General features: G+C 41.0%; 1 protein-coding gene across 2 annotated transcripts in view; it reads right to left on the reverse strand.

Moving 5' to 3' along the window:
* Window positions 1-18,697, reverse strand: part of LOC142200507 (cadherin-6-like) — a 276,070-nt gene that overhangs the window by 89,391 nt on the left and 167,982 nt on the right. For both annotated transcript variants that reach the window (XM_075270925.1, XM_075270926.1), the window contains one exon: window positions 125-419. In XM_075270925.1, coding sequence (XP_075127026.1) covers window positions 125-419 — 295 coding nt within the window. The remainder of the gene's footprint in view (window positions 1-124; window positions 420-18,697) is intronic.

Below are 18,697 nucleotides of genomic sequence, written 5' to 3' on the forward strand. Positions count from 1 at the left end.
TATATATGATTTGATACCTTTACTAGATTAATATCTAAAACCATTCAAAAATCAAGAATAAATCATGTGAACAGACAGATTTCCAAGTAGCTCAAACATCTGAAAGAATAGTGGCCGCACTTACCCACTTCTGACATTTCTGGCACAGTGGCATAGTAAACATCCTTGGTAAATTTTGGCTCATTGTCATTAATGTCATGAATCTTGATGACAAACTCAGATATCGGCTCTACAGCCACCCCTGTTAGCTTGTTCACAGCTTGGGCACGTAATGTATATGACGACTTTTCTTCTCTGTCCAGACGCTTTGTTGCCTGAATGTCGCCAGTATCTTCATTGATCACAAAAATATCCCCAGCACCATCTCCAGTGAGTACATATTTCAATGATTTATCTCCTTTATCCTGGTCTGAGTGAAGCTGGAAAGAAAAACACATATTATTAGTATTCAGGATCATTAAGTATTATACACTAAATTATTTTCTTGCATGTGAAGGAATATTTGCTTGCAACTCCTATATACCTGTATATATATATATATATATATATATATATATATATATATATATTTGGAAAATGACTCTCTTCAACACCTTAATACATTATGCTACATTCGAATCTGTGTTGTGTTATCAGTTCATCTGTTTTGTTGAAAGCACTGATCTGTTTAAACCCCAATTGGTTTTAATGGCTGTTTAAACTGTTCAGACGTCATCTGTCTGCATTTTTTCCACTGTTGATCACCTTTTTCGACAAGGGAAAAAGCCATAAATGCAGGACTTTGTCAATGGATCCACAATGGAAAGGACATGAGGTAATCTGTTTCTATCATTCAGTCCATATGTTTTTGATAGGATCTATTTTTTTTTTTTTTTTAATAAATTAGGTCTTATGCACACAACAGTGCAGTTTCTCAAAGACATAATGTCTGTGAAAAACGGCCATGTCTTTCTGTGCAAGTACATGAATGACCCTTATTTACATGGCAGTGAATAATGGCCATTCGACAGTCACTTTTGAAGCAACCATTGTAGTAGCCATGAATTTTATTGGGTCTGTTCACAACACACTATCTAGGTGTGTTTTCATGGACACAGATAGTGCATGTCATTAACTATGTTTAATGACTGTAAAAACCCCCAGACGTGACACATATAACACTATAGAAATTAATGCCTTTTTTTGTCCCCCGACTTGATATTTCAAGTCACAAAACAAATGTTGTTGTGTAGTCTTAGCCTTAGACTACCTTGTATGGACAGCTTGAAGGGACATTTCCACCAAAAGAGCTTATTCTCTAGGCGATAAGAGTCTAATCTCTACGGATGTGACTACTGGAGATTACAAGCATAAGGGTTCCCAAGTTCCCTACATAAATGGACTGGAGATGTACATGCATGATCATTGCTTCACTTCTAATGGACTAAAAAAAAAAAGAGTTGTACTTGGTCATCTCTCTGAATCTCATAGAAGTGAAGGGAGCAGTGGACATACAGTATATTCACACTATCACTATTTCATGGTCACACACTTACAGTATTCTCCATCCTTTGGATAAGGATAAGTGCTATTTACAACCCTTTTAACCTCTATTAGAGACACCATGAACTGGGTGAATGAGACCCACTAAGGGTCTACTGTACTAAACACATCCCCAACGTGCATTATCAAGATAAGACAGAAATGCTTTGCTACAGTAGGACCAATTTTTTTCTGGAAAATTGATTTACTCCAAATAATAACTGTCCAATTCATATCTAGTAATAATGCCAATCTGCCAAGGGAGCATGATTAAATTTACTATTGATGGAAACAATCATTTTGGCCCCTTATATAGACAGTGGTTGGAGCTGTGTCAGATGCACAGACTGGGATTAGGGAACAACCAGTGTAACTATTTTCCTGATCGTCTCTACCTTCTTGACTGCAAAGGTATTTAGTGTATGGCACATGTAAGCATTAAAGTTGCCATATGACCGGTCACAGCCTTGAGGAAAATTGATATACAATCACAGATATAATAGAGTACTTTAGAATACCCTTTTCATAGTGCACCCTGGGCACATCTATACAAATATTGTTGAACAAATACCAGTAACTGGAAAAAAACTTATATTTTATACTGAAAAATCCATAAGACTGCAATGGCAGCAATAAGAAAAACACATTGAGTGTCATTTTTAATCACTGCCATGAGATGTGCCAGAATTATTAAGAGTGAAAAAGCACCATTTTTTGTGCAGTCATGTGCGACAAAAAGTATGAGTTTTTCATGCCTTGTGCTCCAGAAAACTGTCTTACTATACATAATAAATCGGTCCAAATTTTTAGTTTTAATTAAAAATACTGTATATACAGCTTATGCTTATTCACACTGTGGTTTTCATACAACAGACCGGGGTGCTCAGCTATTTTTAGCAAAGGTCTGTTGACTGGGGTCTGCCATCAAGTAAAGGTCTAAGCTGAACAGTAGCTGAACACATCCAGTATTTACAGTATTTTTCAGACAAAATTATGCGTCTGACTGTAAGACGCACAAAAATAATTAGAAAAAATATTTTCTAATGTGGCATTATACTGTATGGGGGCACTAAGGAGCATTATACTGTAGGTGGCGTCCACTAAGGAGCGTTATACTATACGTGGGGGCACTAAGGAGCATTATACTGTGTGTGGGGTCCACTAAGGAGCTTTATACTGTATGCTCAGGCACTAAGAAGATGTATACTGTGCGTGGAAATACTAAGAAGAATTATACTGTGGGGGACACTAATAGGTCATTAGTGCCATACACAGTTCAATGTCCCATTACTGCGCCTTCTCATGGTATGCTCCTTAGCCCCACACAGTATAATTACCCATTAGTATCCCCACACATAATTAATAGAGATGAGCGAACAGTAAAATGTTCGAGGTTCGATATTCGTTTCGAGTAGCCCCTCAATATTCGACTACTCGAATCGAATATCGAACCCTATTATAGTCTATGGGGGGAAAATGCTGGTTTCAGGGGTAGGCAAGATTCAAATTATACTTACCAAGTCCACGAGTGAGGGTCGGGCTGGATCCTCCAAGAAGTCTTCTCCTTGCAGCGTCCCCGCGGCATCTTCCGGCTCTTCATTCACTCTGCCAGGCATCGCATGCACTACAAGCGGACATGCGCAGTCGGCTCTGCCCAAGCCTGATGCCTGGCAGAGTGAATGAAGAGCCGGAAGACGCTGTGGGGAAGCTGCACGGAGAAGACTTCTAAAGGTAAGAGAAGAACCAGCGTTGATTGGCCAACTGTATAGCATTCGGCCAATCAATGCTGGTTCTGCATCAAACTTTTACATTCGAACAGCAAGTGGTACACGATTGAGTACGAGTATTTCGAATACCGTAGTATTCAATCGAATACCTACTCGATCGAGTACTACTCGCTCATTTCTAATAATTAACATTCATCTCCTGCCCTCTGCCCCCTAGCCCTGGTCCCTTACACTATGTGGTAGCAGAGATCGGCAATCATCCCTGCTGCCTGAGCAAGAAGCCTCACATGTGAAGGCTGCAGGGATAATAACCGATCCCTGCTGCAGCTAATGGAAGAGATCAGGACTTCGGGACCGCGGATAGGAGTTGGTCTCCGGGTTTAGATCTGCCACTTTAGTATTCCTGCAATATCACTGCACACTATTTTATCAATAATAGCCAACTGGCACAGATGACTCTGTGTAAATGGCTACATGAATAATTTTTCTCTGGACACTCAATCAGATAAATATGGTAACAACAGAAAAGCTCCATTGATGATAAGAATCGGGGTGTTATTGAAGAGAAAGCATTGTGGCTGGCAGAGTACAGCACATCTTCACAATTAGGTCATTTACTTAGTTTTCACAACTTATTGACTTGCCAATGACATCAGGGCACCTTCCAAGTTTACAAGGGTTAAACAACATTCTAAATAGCTCCTTTTGATTCTCTCCTTTCTATTGACTGCTGTAGCAGATGCTATTTGTTTTCTCAATAATAAACTACCAGAGGTCACAGTCCTTGTCACAAAATCTATGTACAGTATATCCCCTAATTCCACCCTATTCAATCTCTCTCTAAATGTGCATAATCAATTTTCCTGCTTCTTTGCAAATAGAAGTCCATAGCTTTTTCTGCTTTTATTTTTGCAACAATAGCAGAAACAATCATTTCATAAAGTCTCAAAGAAAGAGGTGATCAATATATGGACGGTAGGGATGGGATTTCAGATAAAATATGTCTCTGTTTCTCCGTCTCACATCAGCACTTTCCAATCTTACGCTGAATCCCTGATATAAAAGTGCAAAACGTCTACTTCAGGTTTTATTCCTGGGATTTACTGCATATTCATAATATTTTAATTCAGAAATGATTTAGGAAAAAAAAAACATATAAATGTAGAATGTTGAGATGGCGCAATTTTCATTTGTTGTTACTTTTGTTGTGTGTGACCTTACTTTTAACATCTCTAGCAAAACAGAGTTCTAGGTTTTAACCTAGGTACAGTACATGCTTGTTGGGATGACATGTATTTGATGACACCCCCACCCCATATGCACATATGTTTGCCTCAGTATGCTTGTATCAGTAGAGGGCAGTAAACAGCTGATTATCGGGTTGATCTTACTTAAGAACAAAATGATCCAGAATATATAGAAAGTCAACATAACTGGCCATTCCTTGCCCCAACAACTGAATTCTAGAGAGTCGGGAATCCCCAAAATACATTAGGTTATTGGCAATCCCATCAAAATTGTTGGGGCCATCCACTTTAACCCACACAGGGCTCTGTGTCCCACCACTCCCACAGTGCATAACCACACACATCAATACTACATTCTATAATAACATATAGAATTATAATCAATGTAATAATATATGTGGTTTTTCACAGTAACAGATTCTGTAAATCACCCTATATCCTATATTATCTTTTATGGCACACTTTATGCTCACAATACTATTTCATGGTTTCTTTACACAAATAATTTATGCTGTATTTTCCTCCATTAAAGTCCCCAGTGGATCTGTGTTACTAAAGCGATTGGATGTGACAGACAGAAATTTGTTCCATTAGTTGTAACACATTAAGGACTTTTTCTTGGTTGTTACTGATTAATCTCTGCAATCATAGAATTTATTCAGCTATTGTACAAGAAAATGAACATGCAGCAATACCCACAAACAATATTTTACAATGTACTGTATATCCAGTGGCTAATCTGCTGCAATGTACAATATCAGCAAAGTGGATGAGTTTTTAAGGGGTCATCTACCTTTTACTTGCTGATAGCCTATCCTTATCATAAGCTTTTCATAGATTATAAGCCCTCGCGGGCAGGGCCCTCTACCCCACTGTGCCAGTCGGTCATTGTTAGTATTATATCTACCTGTATATTCTGTGTACTGTATGTAACCCCCAAATGTAAAGCACCATGGAATTAATGGTGCTATATAAATAAACAATAATAATAAAGATTGGTGGGGGCCCGAATGTCAGGAGCTCCACAGAAGATCAGCTGTGTCGCTCACTCACTGTACTTTAGTAGTGGCAGATATGGGTACTGCAGGGATGTGCCTTGGATCTGAATAGTATAATATAATAAAAGAAGTAATACGCCCTTTACCAGTCCGCTAAACAGTGGTGTAGGCTTTGCATTGGTCACAGCTGCCACCAGGCCAAGAGGCCAAAGGGTCCAAAGATTACCCTCATTATACTAAGGCCTCGTTCACACGGGGCAAGAGGGGGCATATTTTGGCACTGAATCCACGTCATAAACCACCCCCTCACAATAGTGGTTTATGAAGACCATTAGCTTACTTTTTTCCGGGAAAAAATAAGCGAGTTGCCCTTTCTTCAGGCGGATTCCGCTTCGTGGCAGCACGCCCTGGACTGGGCAAATTCATTTGGGCCTACTCCGGACCGGCGTACCGGGACTGTCGGAAGTCGCGGCAGGCGTATTTTGGTCCTATTCTGATGCAGCTTTAAAATCAGAACCAAAATATGCCCCCCTTTCCCCGTGTGAACTAACCCTAAGGCTGGATAAGGATCTTTGATAAACTTTCTGATTTCCTTTGATGGCTGACAGTCTGTGAACTATGGCTATAAGTCTCCACACACCTGAGAAGGTGGTCTCTCCCTAAGGAGTGACGTTATCCCCACAATCTGGTCTCACAGCCTCTCACTTAAACCAAATCAGTTCTCTCTGTGCTGCGCTGATGACGTCCAAAGAGACAGAAACGGTGCCGTCCGTAGCTGAGAAACTGATTTGGTTATAACCTCGCATCATGCAGCAAAGGCTTCTGGGAAGTCGGGCATGTTGTTCAGGGTTGCTTGCTATAGAGGGCAGCAAACAGAGGCACTGTCTCCCTGTTTACATCTTGGGAGACAGATTTGCATATTCTTCCCAAGTCTGTGAACTGTAATTTTAATACTCCTGCCCTCTGGTGCCCTGGAGTGAGAAGATTCATGATACAGCCTTCAGGAGGAAATTAACCCTTCGTTTGGAAAAAAAATTAGCAACTGCTCAGCAGCATATGGTCAAGGAAGAATTCTGTGGGGAAGCAGTGGCACAAAATAAGACATACTGTAAGTTTTCATGGTGGGCTAGGCCTAGCTAGAGAAGGAAAGGGAAATATAAATTGTGCTAAAAGATAAAGATTGTACATGCCTGATAGTTGTGAGGAGAAGTTGATAGCCAGGCTTTGCACCAGGACGTGTGAGTCTTTAGTTACATCACTGCCCCTGTAGGTTCCATTATTGCTTCCTTATTCCTTGTTGAAAACTGTATCCTGGTCTCCATATACAACACAGGCATTTTGTACATCAAAATGGATTATATTTAATGGTGTTAATATGATCATTGGCACTAAGTTTAATAAATATGATGTCATCTGTGCCTCATCTTTTTGTTTTGTTTTGAATTCTGATTTTATTGAATATTTTACATTTATACAATTAGTTCAAAGAATCGGTTGAGAAGATGCAGAGTACTCATCTTTTTGATAATGTGTTATTTCACAAAATTAGGAGGCTTTCACAACTTGTAACAGGGGGCAGATCCCTGCTATTACCTAAGCAATGTCTTATATTCTAGTGAGGTCTAGCAAATAAACATCAGCCGTTGTAATTGGAATGTAATTTTACTTGTACTAGAACCCACAGACTGGGATGACGTTAGTTTGTGGGGGCTGATATTGCTATATGTGGGAAGCATTACATAGCATGAAGCTGAAGTGTAGCTCTCACATTGCACAATAATAGCAGGTATTGCAGTGTGTATAAATATTAATGTTATTCATGCAGTCCAGATATCCACTGCAAGGAGTGAAATTCAGAGATGTATTGATTTGTATACATTTCAACATAAGATTGATTTGGCTTATAATGTGCATTGATATTGATCAACATCAGAGGAAACAAATGCTCAGCATATAGTATAGGTGTATTGCTTTCTCAAAAAAAGGCCACACTTCACATTAAGAAATACTTATCTTGAGGTAATTATGTCTGAAATCAGCATTTAGACAATTGCCGCATGCCCTAAACGCTTACAGCTAATGTTTACTGATGCCAGGAAGATGCACTCAATGTTAATAGCAGTGCAGAGCACTTGACTTTGCATGTGCTTGCTAGATCTATGACCTGCAAGATGAAGGGTATGTCATTCCTTTCTATGGCTCTTAGCAGAAATTATTATTTTTTTGCTTATTTTCTCCTTTCCTTGCCCTGAATAGGATCGATAAACATTGTTAAAGCAACGACCTTAGCAATGGTAAACTTGGGATGTAGTTTATTGCATAATGCATAGCCTACTGTCATACAATCATAAGCAATGCATCTCTATGACATTTAAGACAATAATTAATCTATTATTAATGATAAAAAAAATAAATAAAATGTAATAAATTGCATTAGAGCACCCGTGACCACTCCTGACGTGTCTGTTTTAGAAAATACTTGCATTCCCCATGAGATGCTGGATATTTTTTTTTTTAACCTACATTCACATCACAGTGTAAATCGGCCATGTGACAGCCATTTCTTTAACGGCCATCACATGACTGCATTAAGTTCACATCCTATTTTTAGCTGTTTTCACAGATCCTTGAATACACTCAAATGTATGAGGGGTCAATGAAAACGCGCACCCTTCCGGTACAAAACAGGGCCGATTTGCAAAATATTGATGTGAATGTAGCCTTAGGACTCTGATTTGCCGTTTGTTTGAGTGTTACCATTCCCCTATGAGAAAGCCAGCACTGATTGGACAATATCAGTCTAGAAATTTCTAGAAAGCATAAGGGAGCATTCACACGGAGTAACGCCGGGCGTGTTTTACAGGCGTACACGCCGGCGCTACGGCAGGCTGTTGAACACTTCCCATTCACTTCAATGGGAGCGCTTGTAACGCTGCCGTTACGAGCGCTCCCATTGAAGTGAATGGGAAGTGTTCAGCAGCCTGCCGAAGCGCCGGCGTGTACGGCTGTAATACACACCCGGCGTTGCTCCGTGTGAATGCTCCCTAACAGAGGAATGTCACAGCATATAGGTGTAATAAAAGATAATCCAAAATTGTTACATTGTGGGTTGTCCAAGTATTTACTGAAACAGTCATATCCGTGGTGACAGGTCCTCTTTAAATGTATTATGCTTTGGAGGATTTGCTCACATTGGTGTTTTTCACTGTATAAAGAAACTATATAGAACACACTGGGGTAATCATTGCTTAAGCCGCAGAAGCAACGGGCTCCACATGTTTGGAACTGACATTTAGTCTCAGAAATATGTGAAACAAATTTCCCATATGTGGATATATTCTAGTGATCCTTCACAATTCTTACAGCCTGTATCCAGGGAGAGCCGTCAGTTAATCTGTTAGGATGGTGGGGAACAGGACTCACAGGCTGTATTTATGAGACCTGGCTGCATTTATGAAGCTTAAAAATTTGAAATCACACAATATATGTTAGCCAGTGGCGTAATTAGGAATGGCGGGGCCCCGTGGCGAACTTTTGACATAGCCCCCCCCCCCCCAAACCGACACTGACCCCGAAGACCTCGACTGACCCCCTCCTCCGCATTCCTGCGCGCTCTATTATGTCCCTTAGTGGCCCCTGCACACAGTATTATGTCCCTTAGTGGCCCCTGCACACAGTATTATGTTCCTTAGTGACCCCTGTACACAGTATTATGTCCCTTAGTGACCCCTGTACACAGTATAATGTCCCTTAGTGGCCCCTGTACACAGTATAATGTCCCATAGTGGCCTCTGCACACAGTATTATGTCCCTTAGTGGCCTCTGCACACAGTATAATGTCCCATAGTGGCCTCTGCACACAGTATTATGTCCCATAGTGGCCTCTGCACACAGTATTATGTCCCTTAGTGGCCTCTGCACACACTATGTCCCTTAGTGGCCCCTACACACAGTAGTATGTCCCTTAGTGACCCCTGCACACAGTATTATATCCCTTAGTGGCCCCTGCACACAGTATTATGTCCCTTAGTGGCCCCTGCACACAGTATTATGTCCCTTAGTGGCCCCTGCACTCAGTAGTATGCTCCACTGTGGACACCCATAAACAATTATTATACTCTGGGGTCTTTTCACACCCCAGAGTATAATAATCGGACACCCGGGGGAATAAAAACATAAAAAACTACTGTTGTTTACCTGTCCCCTGGCTCCTACGCTGTCGGCCTTGGCTGTCGTCCTTCTTCAATGACGTCGGACGTCACATGACCCGGGATACAGGCCGGGTTCATGTGACATCAGAGACGTCAGACAACTAGACCTGATCGTGGAGAGGTAAGTAACAGTGTTTTTTTATGTTTCTTACCTCCCCCGGGCCTCCGATCATTATACTCGGGGGTCTGCAAAGACCCCTGTGTATAGTGATAGTGTTTGTGGGGCCCGTAGTGTCACTTACTGATCCCGGCCCAGCCAGGATCGGTAAGTAAATAGGGCCCATAACGGCCTATTAAACGCCCTATTAAAAAAAAGAGAACCGCAGCGGTAGCGGCTATCACCGGCCCCCTAACGTCCCGGGCCCTGTGGCAGCCGCTACCACTGCTACCATGGTAGTTACGCCACTGATGTTAGCATCATATAAAGATTACTCATAAGTATTTATTATTTCTCTTAAATATTTAGCGCCAACATATTTTTCAAAGCTTTACAGACATTGGGGGAGATTTATCACAGAAACTGCATCCGAATTTTGGCATAATTTACACCTAAAAAAGTCTTACATACTGTACCCTATATTTATCAAGATTTTTAGATCGTTTTTCATCTTTTGCAGCCCGCCATGAACGGGTTGCGACCTCTTGGGTAAAGGGAGTGGAGAAAACAAAAAATCAGGATGGAATGGGAGCACCACTGGATGGAATCCAAGGAAACCAAAATTTAAATAAATTAATATTCGTTTATTGGTTCCAAAAAGACAGACAGAGAGTGGGGCGGGCATTTTTCTTTTCCTGTCAGGTAAAGGGCATGGTCCAGCTTGTGACACCATGCACTGTAAATGTGCCAAGAACTATTATGTCAATTTTCATCTAGACCAGCGGTTCTCAACCTGTGGGTCGCGACCCCAGCGGGGGTCGAACGACCAAAACACAGGGGTTGTCATATACATCCCAACCGTCCCGGTCGGTGGGAGGTATGTCCCGGTTTCAACTGATCGACGCCCGGAGGACGCTGAGGAGTTGAAAACACAGGCGATTAAAGCAGGAGCTGACACAGCCAGTTCCTGCTTTAATGCTGTGCTGCGGCTTCTGTATGTGTAGCCGCGATGTGATGACGTCACATCGCGACTACAACTATATGAGTGAGCGAGACTGAGTGGGCAGCGGGGGAGCGTTGGAAGGTGAGTGTAAGTGTTTTTATTTTTTGTTGTTCTTTTAAACATTAATGTGGAACATAATGAAGGGGCAGATGAAGGGGGGGACGGCATGACACTGGGGGCAGAGATGGAGGGACATGAAGCTCTGGGCAGATGAAGGGGGGACGGCATGACACTGGGGGCAGATTTGGAGGGACATGAAACTGTGGGCAGATGAAGGGGGGGACAGCATGACACTGGGGGCAGAGATGGAGGGACATGAAGCTCTGGGCAGAGATGGGGGAACATGAAACTGGGGAACAGATGGGGACATAAAACTGGGGGAAGAGATGGGGGACATGAAACTGTGAGCAGATGAAGGGGGGGTACGGCTTGACACTGGAGGCAGAGATGGAGGGACATGAAACTGGGGAAGAGATGGGGGACATGAAACTGGGGGCAGAGATGGAGGGGGGACATGAAACTGGGGGCAGATGAAGGGGTTATATGAAACTGGGGAGAGATGACGGGGGGGACATATAATGTACGGGTGACGGTAGGAGGATTATACTGTGTGGGAGCACATGAAAAATGAATGAGAATGGGCGGAGTCAACATAAAATTGGGCCGAGCTAAATTCGCCACGTGCTGCATATTTTCTCCCTCTTTCTAATCTTCAAAAGTTGCGTGGTATGCCTAAAGCCATCAGAAAATACATATTTCTGATGGCTTTAACCACTGAGAAGACGCGCTACTATCTGCAGCAGCGCTATTCAGCTGGAACGCACGCCATTATGGATGCGTGTTCCAAACTGAATGGGGTCACCGCAACATGAGGAACTGTATTGCGGGGTCACGGCATTAGAAAGGTTGAGAACCACTGATCTAGACAATCTAATAATAAGCCCAATTTATCAAAGAACAACAAAAAAACTTAGTGTTCTAAATTCTAATCTAAATGCTCAATCAGTAAGTCTTTGGAATGTTTAAAGAAACTGGAGTACCCATTGAAAACCAATACAAACAAATATGCCCATATATATATTGGAGCTGGGTTTGTAGATCCTGCACACTTACAGGATGGTAAAGTTGGCATGCCAACTAATCCCATAAATGCTCAATTGGCAATAAATCTGGCAACCTGGGCATGCCAATAAAGTGTTGCAATCTGACAGAGACATCCTATGAAACCCTTGCTGTGTGTGGGTGAGCATTATCCTGCTGAAAAATGCCTATTATGAGAGGCAAAACATTTGGTCACAGGATGTCTTACACATATCATAAACTGTTAAGTGTCCCTTGTATCGCTACTAGGCTGTTGTACGTGATGGTTCAGCATTTGGGGTAGTATGCCGCTTCACAGGATTGAAGGCAGGATTGAAGCACTCACCACAAGCCCTCTATACTCGAACCTGACCGTTGTTGAATACCAAACAAGACTTGGATTCATTGCAAGATAATACGTTTCCAGTCCAGGTCTCTCCTTCATGACATCACTGCAAACAAAGTCAGTGGTAACCTATGCTGTTTCTATAGCGTTAAGTTCATGTTAACGTTTAAGTCTCAGAATGAAATGCTGCCCTCCATTATGCTTTAAATACAAGGAAAGAAAAGAGATGGAAGCAGAATTTTTTTCTCTGCAGTTTTCATGTGTAACTGCTTTTTATGCGTATAGGGTTTCCATTTTTTGCGTCTCCAAGTGGACCTGAAGGACAGAATCCCAAACACTAGAGTGAACTTAGCGTTACTTCACAGTTATGGAAGTAGTGTATCTAGATGTGCTATACTGTTTCCGTAGCTCCCATTCAGCTCTACTAGAGTTACAGACACAGCACAGAGCAGCAATGCTCAAATGTTCCTACGGGTACTTCTCTGGGAGACAGATCTTATGTGCAGATGATTTGCCAAACTGGGAGAAAAAAAACATCTAATAATGCATTATACATGAGCACTAGTAAAATAGGAATCTGCTCTGGTGTATTTACTTATTAAAGACCATTTAACGTTTTGTCTAATATGCAATAAAATGTTATCTATCCCTACCTCGGTGTTTACATCCATTTTGCTTGCCTCCAGCAGACCATATTAATTATTTTCTACTCATATCTTGGGAGCCTGTTTAGCCTCAGCAATAATAACAGTGGTGTTAAATAATGCTTTTTTGGAATACAGGAAAAAGTATAATATATTATAAGCAAATACCCCAATTAAAGTAGTAGCAATTATACTTTAGCAAAACCACATTAGGCGTGCATGTTATATGGCCATAATCTTAATCATAACTTTATTTCAAGTATATATTTTTTTTTACTTTCTAGCAGGGTTAGATCCCTGCAATTGTTTGTCAAACATACAGAACCATACAGACAAGAAAATGTAATAGACTACGTTATATTAGGCGAGACAGGAAAGAAGGGAAAAGGGGGCATAAGCAGAACCTTCAAATATATTCAAGAGGGAAGTGTCTTCAACAACACTGGCAATCTCCTCAAACTCAGCTTGATATTCTTCTTGTGTGAATATACCCTTATGCTGAAACAGTAGTAGAGCCTTGGAACAACATTGAGCAATTGTGGTTAAAAAATCTACAATTTTATGCAATGACTTTCTATGTTATCTGGAGAGGGACATGGAGGAGTCTCCTGTGTGTGAAGTTGGTGCCTGGCTATTTAGTCACAGTTGGGAACCTCTTCTTAGTGGCCAGGATTGGAAAACCTACAATCCTAGACATTTAACTCTTTATATACTGCAGTGAATAGAGACCATGGTATTTAACCCTCCTTCAGTTTTGGGTGAGCAGAATTCGAGGCTTGAGCTAAGTGAATTACTGTTCACCCCAAATACAGGTCTTTCAGAGACACTGTAATTAGAGATGAGCGACTACCGTTCGATCGAGTAGATATTCAAGATATTCAATTCCAATCGAATACCACGTGATAAACGCAGTAAAAAATTGTATGCCCTCCCACCTTCCCTGGCACTTTTTTTGCACCAATAACTGTGCAGGGAAGGTGGCACAGGAAACAGGAAAACAAAGGCATAAAAAAAAATAAGGAAAAAGTCATTGGGTGGCGAAATCAGGTGACCTCCAATTTATAAGAATAGTGTCAGCTATATTCGTCTCAGATGCGGTTTGGAGAGCTAGGGAAAGACATTGTGAGCAGGGTGAGAGAGAAAGTTTAGCTTGTGCTAGGCAGGAAAAGTGAAAAACAACAGCTCTTTTCAGAGCTATAGTGCAGGTAGAGTGTACACATACACTGAACCTGCCAATGATGCATCAGAATAGCATCAAGGGATGGGGGCGGGCACGTGGATGTGGAAATCCAGCTGGGGATCCAGTCCACAGTCCAGCTACTGGAGACGGGCTGCCAGCAGTGCCCTTCGTCAGTAGCACAAGGGGGAGAGGACGTGGACATGGAAATCTAGCTGGGGATCCAGTCCACAGTCCAGGTACTGGAGAGGGGCTGCCAGCAGTGCCCCTCGTCAGTAGCACAAGAGGGGGAGGACGTGGATGTGGACGAGGAAATCTAGCTGGGGATCCAGTCCACACTCCAACTACTGGAGAGGGGCTGCCAGCAGTGCCCCTCGTCAGTAGCACAAGGGGACGAGGACGAGGAAATCCAGCTGGGGATCCAGGCGCAGTAGCTCGACTCCGATTATATACTGGAGAGGGGCAGCCCGCAGTGGCACAACATCAAGCGGGGTGCAGGATATAGTGCTGATGAGGCCTGAGCACCAGGAACTTATACCAGGGTGGATAACAGATATTGTGGACCCGCAACCAGAATGTCCCATCCACAGTACTGACGAGACACAATTCCATGTGTCTGTGCCAGCACACAAGTTCCTCATCCTCCTCCTTGTCCTCGTCCTCCTCCTCCAACACCACCACCTTCACCGTAAATAGTTAAAAAAAACATTAATGTTTTAGGGCTCCCCCAAGGGCCTGAAAAATATTTTTTAGGGCTCCCCCAAGGGGCTCAAAATTAATGTTTTTGGGCTCCCCCAAGGGCCTGAAAATTAGTGTTTTAGGGCTCCCCTAAATCTGTTAGATCACTAAAGGGTTAAAATGCATATAAAGGACCAGAATTGTGCCAGTAATATTTATTTCAGCCATAAATTCAAAATCTGCAATAAAAAAGGGACAATATCAGAAGGGTTTTTGCAATTTTAATGTGAATATTAAGAGGGTAAATGGGACAAGAGGGATGGGGCTCCCACAATGAGGCATGGGCACTCCTGTGGCTGCTGTTACATGGCAGGCAGGGGCTAATGAAGGTCCCCAGGCCTGCCTTCAGTGTATCCTTATAGGCCTTGCCAAAGGCACAGTCTAATAGACTACCTGTCAGTTTCATACTGACAGCATAAACAATGTAGTACGTTGTACAATGTATGCAATCAAAAGATTTTGCAAGTTCAAGTTCCCTAGGGGGGCTAAAAAGTAGTTGAAGTTATTTTAAGTTTTATTAAAAAAAAAACAAAAAAAAAACAGAACAAAACAAAAAAACTGTAAAACATGAATCCCTGTCCCAAAATGTAAAAGGAAAAAAAAATCAAAAATAAATATTGAGTACTAAGGACCTGAGTAATGAATGCAACTGTAACATTATTTTCCCTGCATGCTTAGCAGCGTAAAAAATAAAAAAAATGCCAGAATCGCAAACTTTAGTCAGCCACCAAAAAGACTTTATTAAAAGATCCAAAGAATGTTGTTTCCCAAAATGGCACCAATAAAAATGTCCGGTCTCTTAGCAAAACAACTTAAAGCCCCCACAGAATTCCGTGGACAGAAAAATAATAGTTAGGGTAAGTTCACATGGAGAAAGAATTCCTCTTCATTTTCTGCCACCGTTTTCTGCCTGCAGGCTACCTGCGATGGGATACTGATGCAGGGTATTGGAATTCCATTGCAGATTTCCCCCACTGATTAGTCCCAGATGAAAAGGGCTAATCATCAGGGATTCTCAAGCCACAGAATTTGCGGCAAGATTGACCAGGAAGCTTATTTTTTCATTATAATAGTTTTTTATTTATTTTCATTGAAAACAATGGGAGGCTGAATCTAGGCAGAATTTGGCAAAGATTCAGGGGTGAAATCTGCCTGCAAATCTGCATCAAATTCCTCTGTTTGAACGTCTATTCTAAGCTGAATGACCAATCCACTCACTTTCCTAGTTATTTTGGTTGCCCTTCTCTGCACTCTCCCTAGTTCAATTATGTCCTTATACAGTGGGGCCCCTAATTGTGCACAATAGTCTATGGGTGGCCATACCAGTGATTTGTATAGAGGCATAACTATGTTCTTCATAGTCTATGGTCAGCATAATCTATGCCACATTTGATGCATCCCATAATTTTATTTGCCTTGGCAGAAGCTCTCTGCATTGGTTGCTAAACGTAAGTTTACTATCCATATCTTTTTCAGTGGCAGGCTTATCCAATAATTTAATATCGAGTACATAAGAATTCATTTTGAAATGCATAACCTTACATTACACTTTATTTGCCAAGTCTCTGCCCATGCTTCCAGCTTTCCCAAATTGTCCTCAAATATTCTACTACCTCCACCAGGGGTTTAGTATCACCTACAAATTTGGAAACCCTGCTCTGTAAACCTTCTATCAGGTCATTAATAAACACCCTACTGGTGACTGTGACTCAGTCTGAATATTAGCCATTAACAAGAATCTCTGGTTCCTATCAATGAGCCAGTTGTGAACCCAAAAACATATGTTTTCCCCAGTCTCAATATACTCATTTTGTTTACCAATCTTTTATGTGGTACAGTATCAAAAGCCTTTGAAAAGTCCAGATACACAACGTCCACTGCATTACCCATGTCCAGCCTTGAACTGACCTCCTCATAGAAACTAATCAGATTAGTCTGACAGGACCGTTTCTACATAAATACATGCTGTGGGGATATAACATTATTTGCCAGTATAACATTTATTAGAAAACCTTCAAATATTTTATCCACCACTGAGTTTAGACTTACAGGTCTATAGTTTCTGGGATCCCTTTTTGACCCATTTACGTATATTGGGACAAAATTTACTATACCCCAGTCTTGTGTGACATACCATGTTTCTATAGAGTCCTTGAAAATTAGAAATAGGGCTCTGTCTATCACTGTGTTAAATTCCTTCAAAAATCGGGGATGGATATTAACAGGAACCAGTGATTTGTCTATCCTAGTGTTTGTAAGATGCCTCTGCATTTCCTCCTGAGTTTAGCAGGTGAAATTTAATGGACAATTTAATCCTTAGTCATATCATCCATCTTTGCATTTATCTGTGTAAATACTTTAGATAACATGACATTTAATAGATTTGCCTTTTTCCTCATCCTCTTCCACCAGTGCGCCCAGATTTGACAAGGATCACAGTCTCAGATTTAAGTCTCTTGTTATTTATGTAATTAAAAAATATTTGGGGGTTATTTTATTTTCCTGGGGATTTATGGGGTTTTCTAATATATAGGCCTTTATAATCCCCTTCAGAAGTTAAATGGTCCCTAAGAAATTAGTTCGGGAAACTTTCTTGTAAATCTGGAATAATCGTTGTTACAATTTTAGCCTTCTAATGTCCAAAATAAATTAAAGGATGGTTAAAAGAGCATGCCAATATAAAGCAGAGATATGTATTTGGGTGGTATGACTATCTATCCGTCTGAAAAGAAGAGCATTTCACATTCTGAAAATTGTGATTTTTTAAAAAAAATTTCAAATTTTTTATAGTAATTAAAAAAATGATCAATGTTTACCATTAACATGAAATATAATGTGTCATGAAAAACAATCTTAAAATTACTTATATCGTAAGTTATAGTGTCTCAAAATTATTGCCATATAAAGTGACAAATTTTAGTTTTGAAAAATGAAGCCCGGTCCATAAAGTACTTTTAGGCTTAGTCTATAAGGGGTTAAAGAGGAGCATAATATATACCGTTTTACCAGTATGCGCCCCGGGGACAGAGATATCGGTGCTATTAGTTTTTGCACCGATATCTCCCCACTGTCAGAAAATTATCACTGGGCTGTGAGTAACGCCCTACCTGACAGTACAAGGTTATGGAAGAGTACTGTCTGGGGGGCGTTCTTCACAGGTCAACAATGACACTGAGCTGTAAGGCCTGCCTTTTTGGCAGTGGCAAGATATCAGTGCTGAAACTAACGGTACCAATATCTCCAGCACCATGGAGCATATAATACTCTATTGAATGTAATCCTCTCAGTAATCTGTCAACCCACACCAAGTAATGCAGTAAGTACATAGATATAAACCAGAATGGGTCACTGCAAACTCTATGTATAGAATAAAATAAAATACATGGAAGGGTAGGTAGATGTAATGAAACCCCGTAAAACCAGATATGCACAAACAGTGGTGCAGTAATAATGAGTTTTACTAATACCACAATCTGCCAAATATGTACCACCCACAAAGCAATATGTGTGCACATTTGTAAAAACAATAGTATAATTAGCTAAAAGCTTACCCACAGACATGCTGGACAAATGGAAGAACTCAAGGTAGAATATGCAGCAAGAACCCCAACACGCATTCAATTTGCTATGGAAATTTCATCAGGAGATAATAAAGCCTTTAAGACACTCCTCACTTTAGACAAATGCACACTCTCACACTTTCATACTCATAAACTTTAGTTTAAACAGTCTTAGATCCAATAGGCTGCTCCTGAAATGCAAGTTTGAGTTTGGGCAGCAAAACCCAGAGAATGGATTTATCAGGTTATTTAAGCCACATGGTGAATTATGCAAAGTTTACAGTGTAAACAATGTAGAATTGCTGTTTTTTTCTATACCTTCCTGGGATGAGATATACAATACAGTGC

The sequence above is a fragment of the Leptodactylus fuscus genome, chromosome 4 (genome assembly GCF_031893055.1).
Source record: "Leptodactylus fuscus isolate aLepFus1 chromosome 4, aLepFus1.hap2, whole genome shotgun sequence".
Taxonomy (NCBI): domain Eukaryota; kingdom Metazoa; phylum Chordata; class Amphibia; order Anura; family Leptodactylidae; genus Leptodactylus; species Leptodactylus fuscus.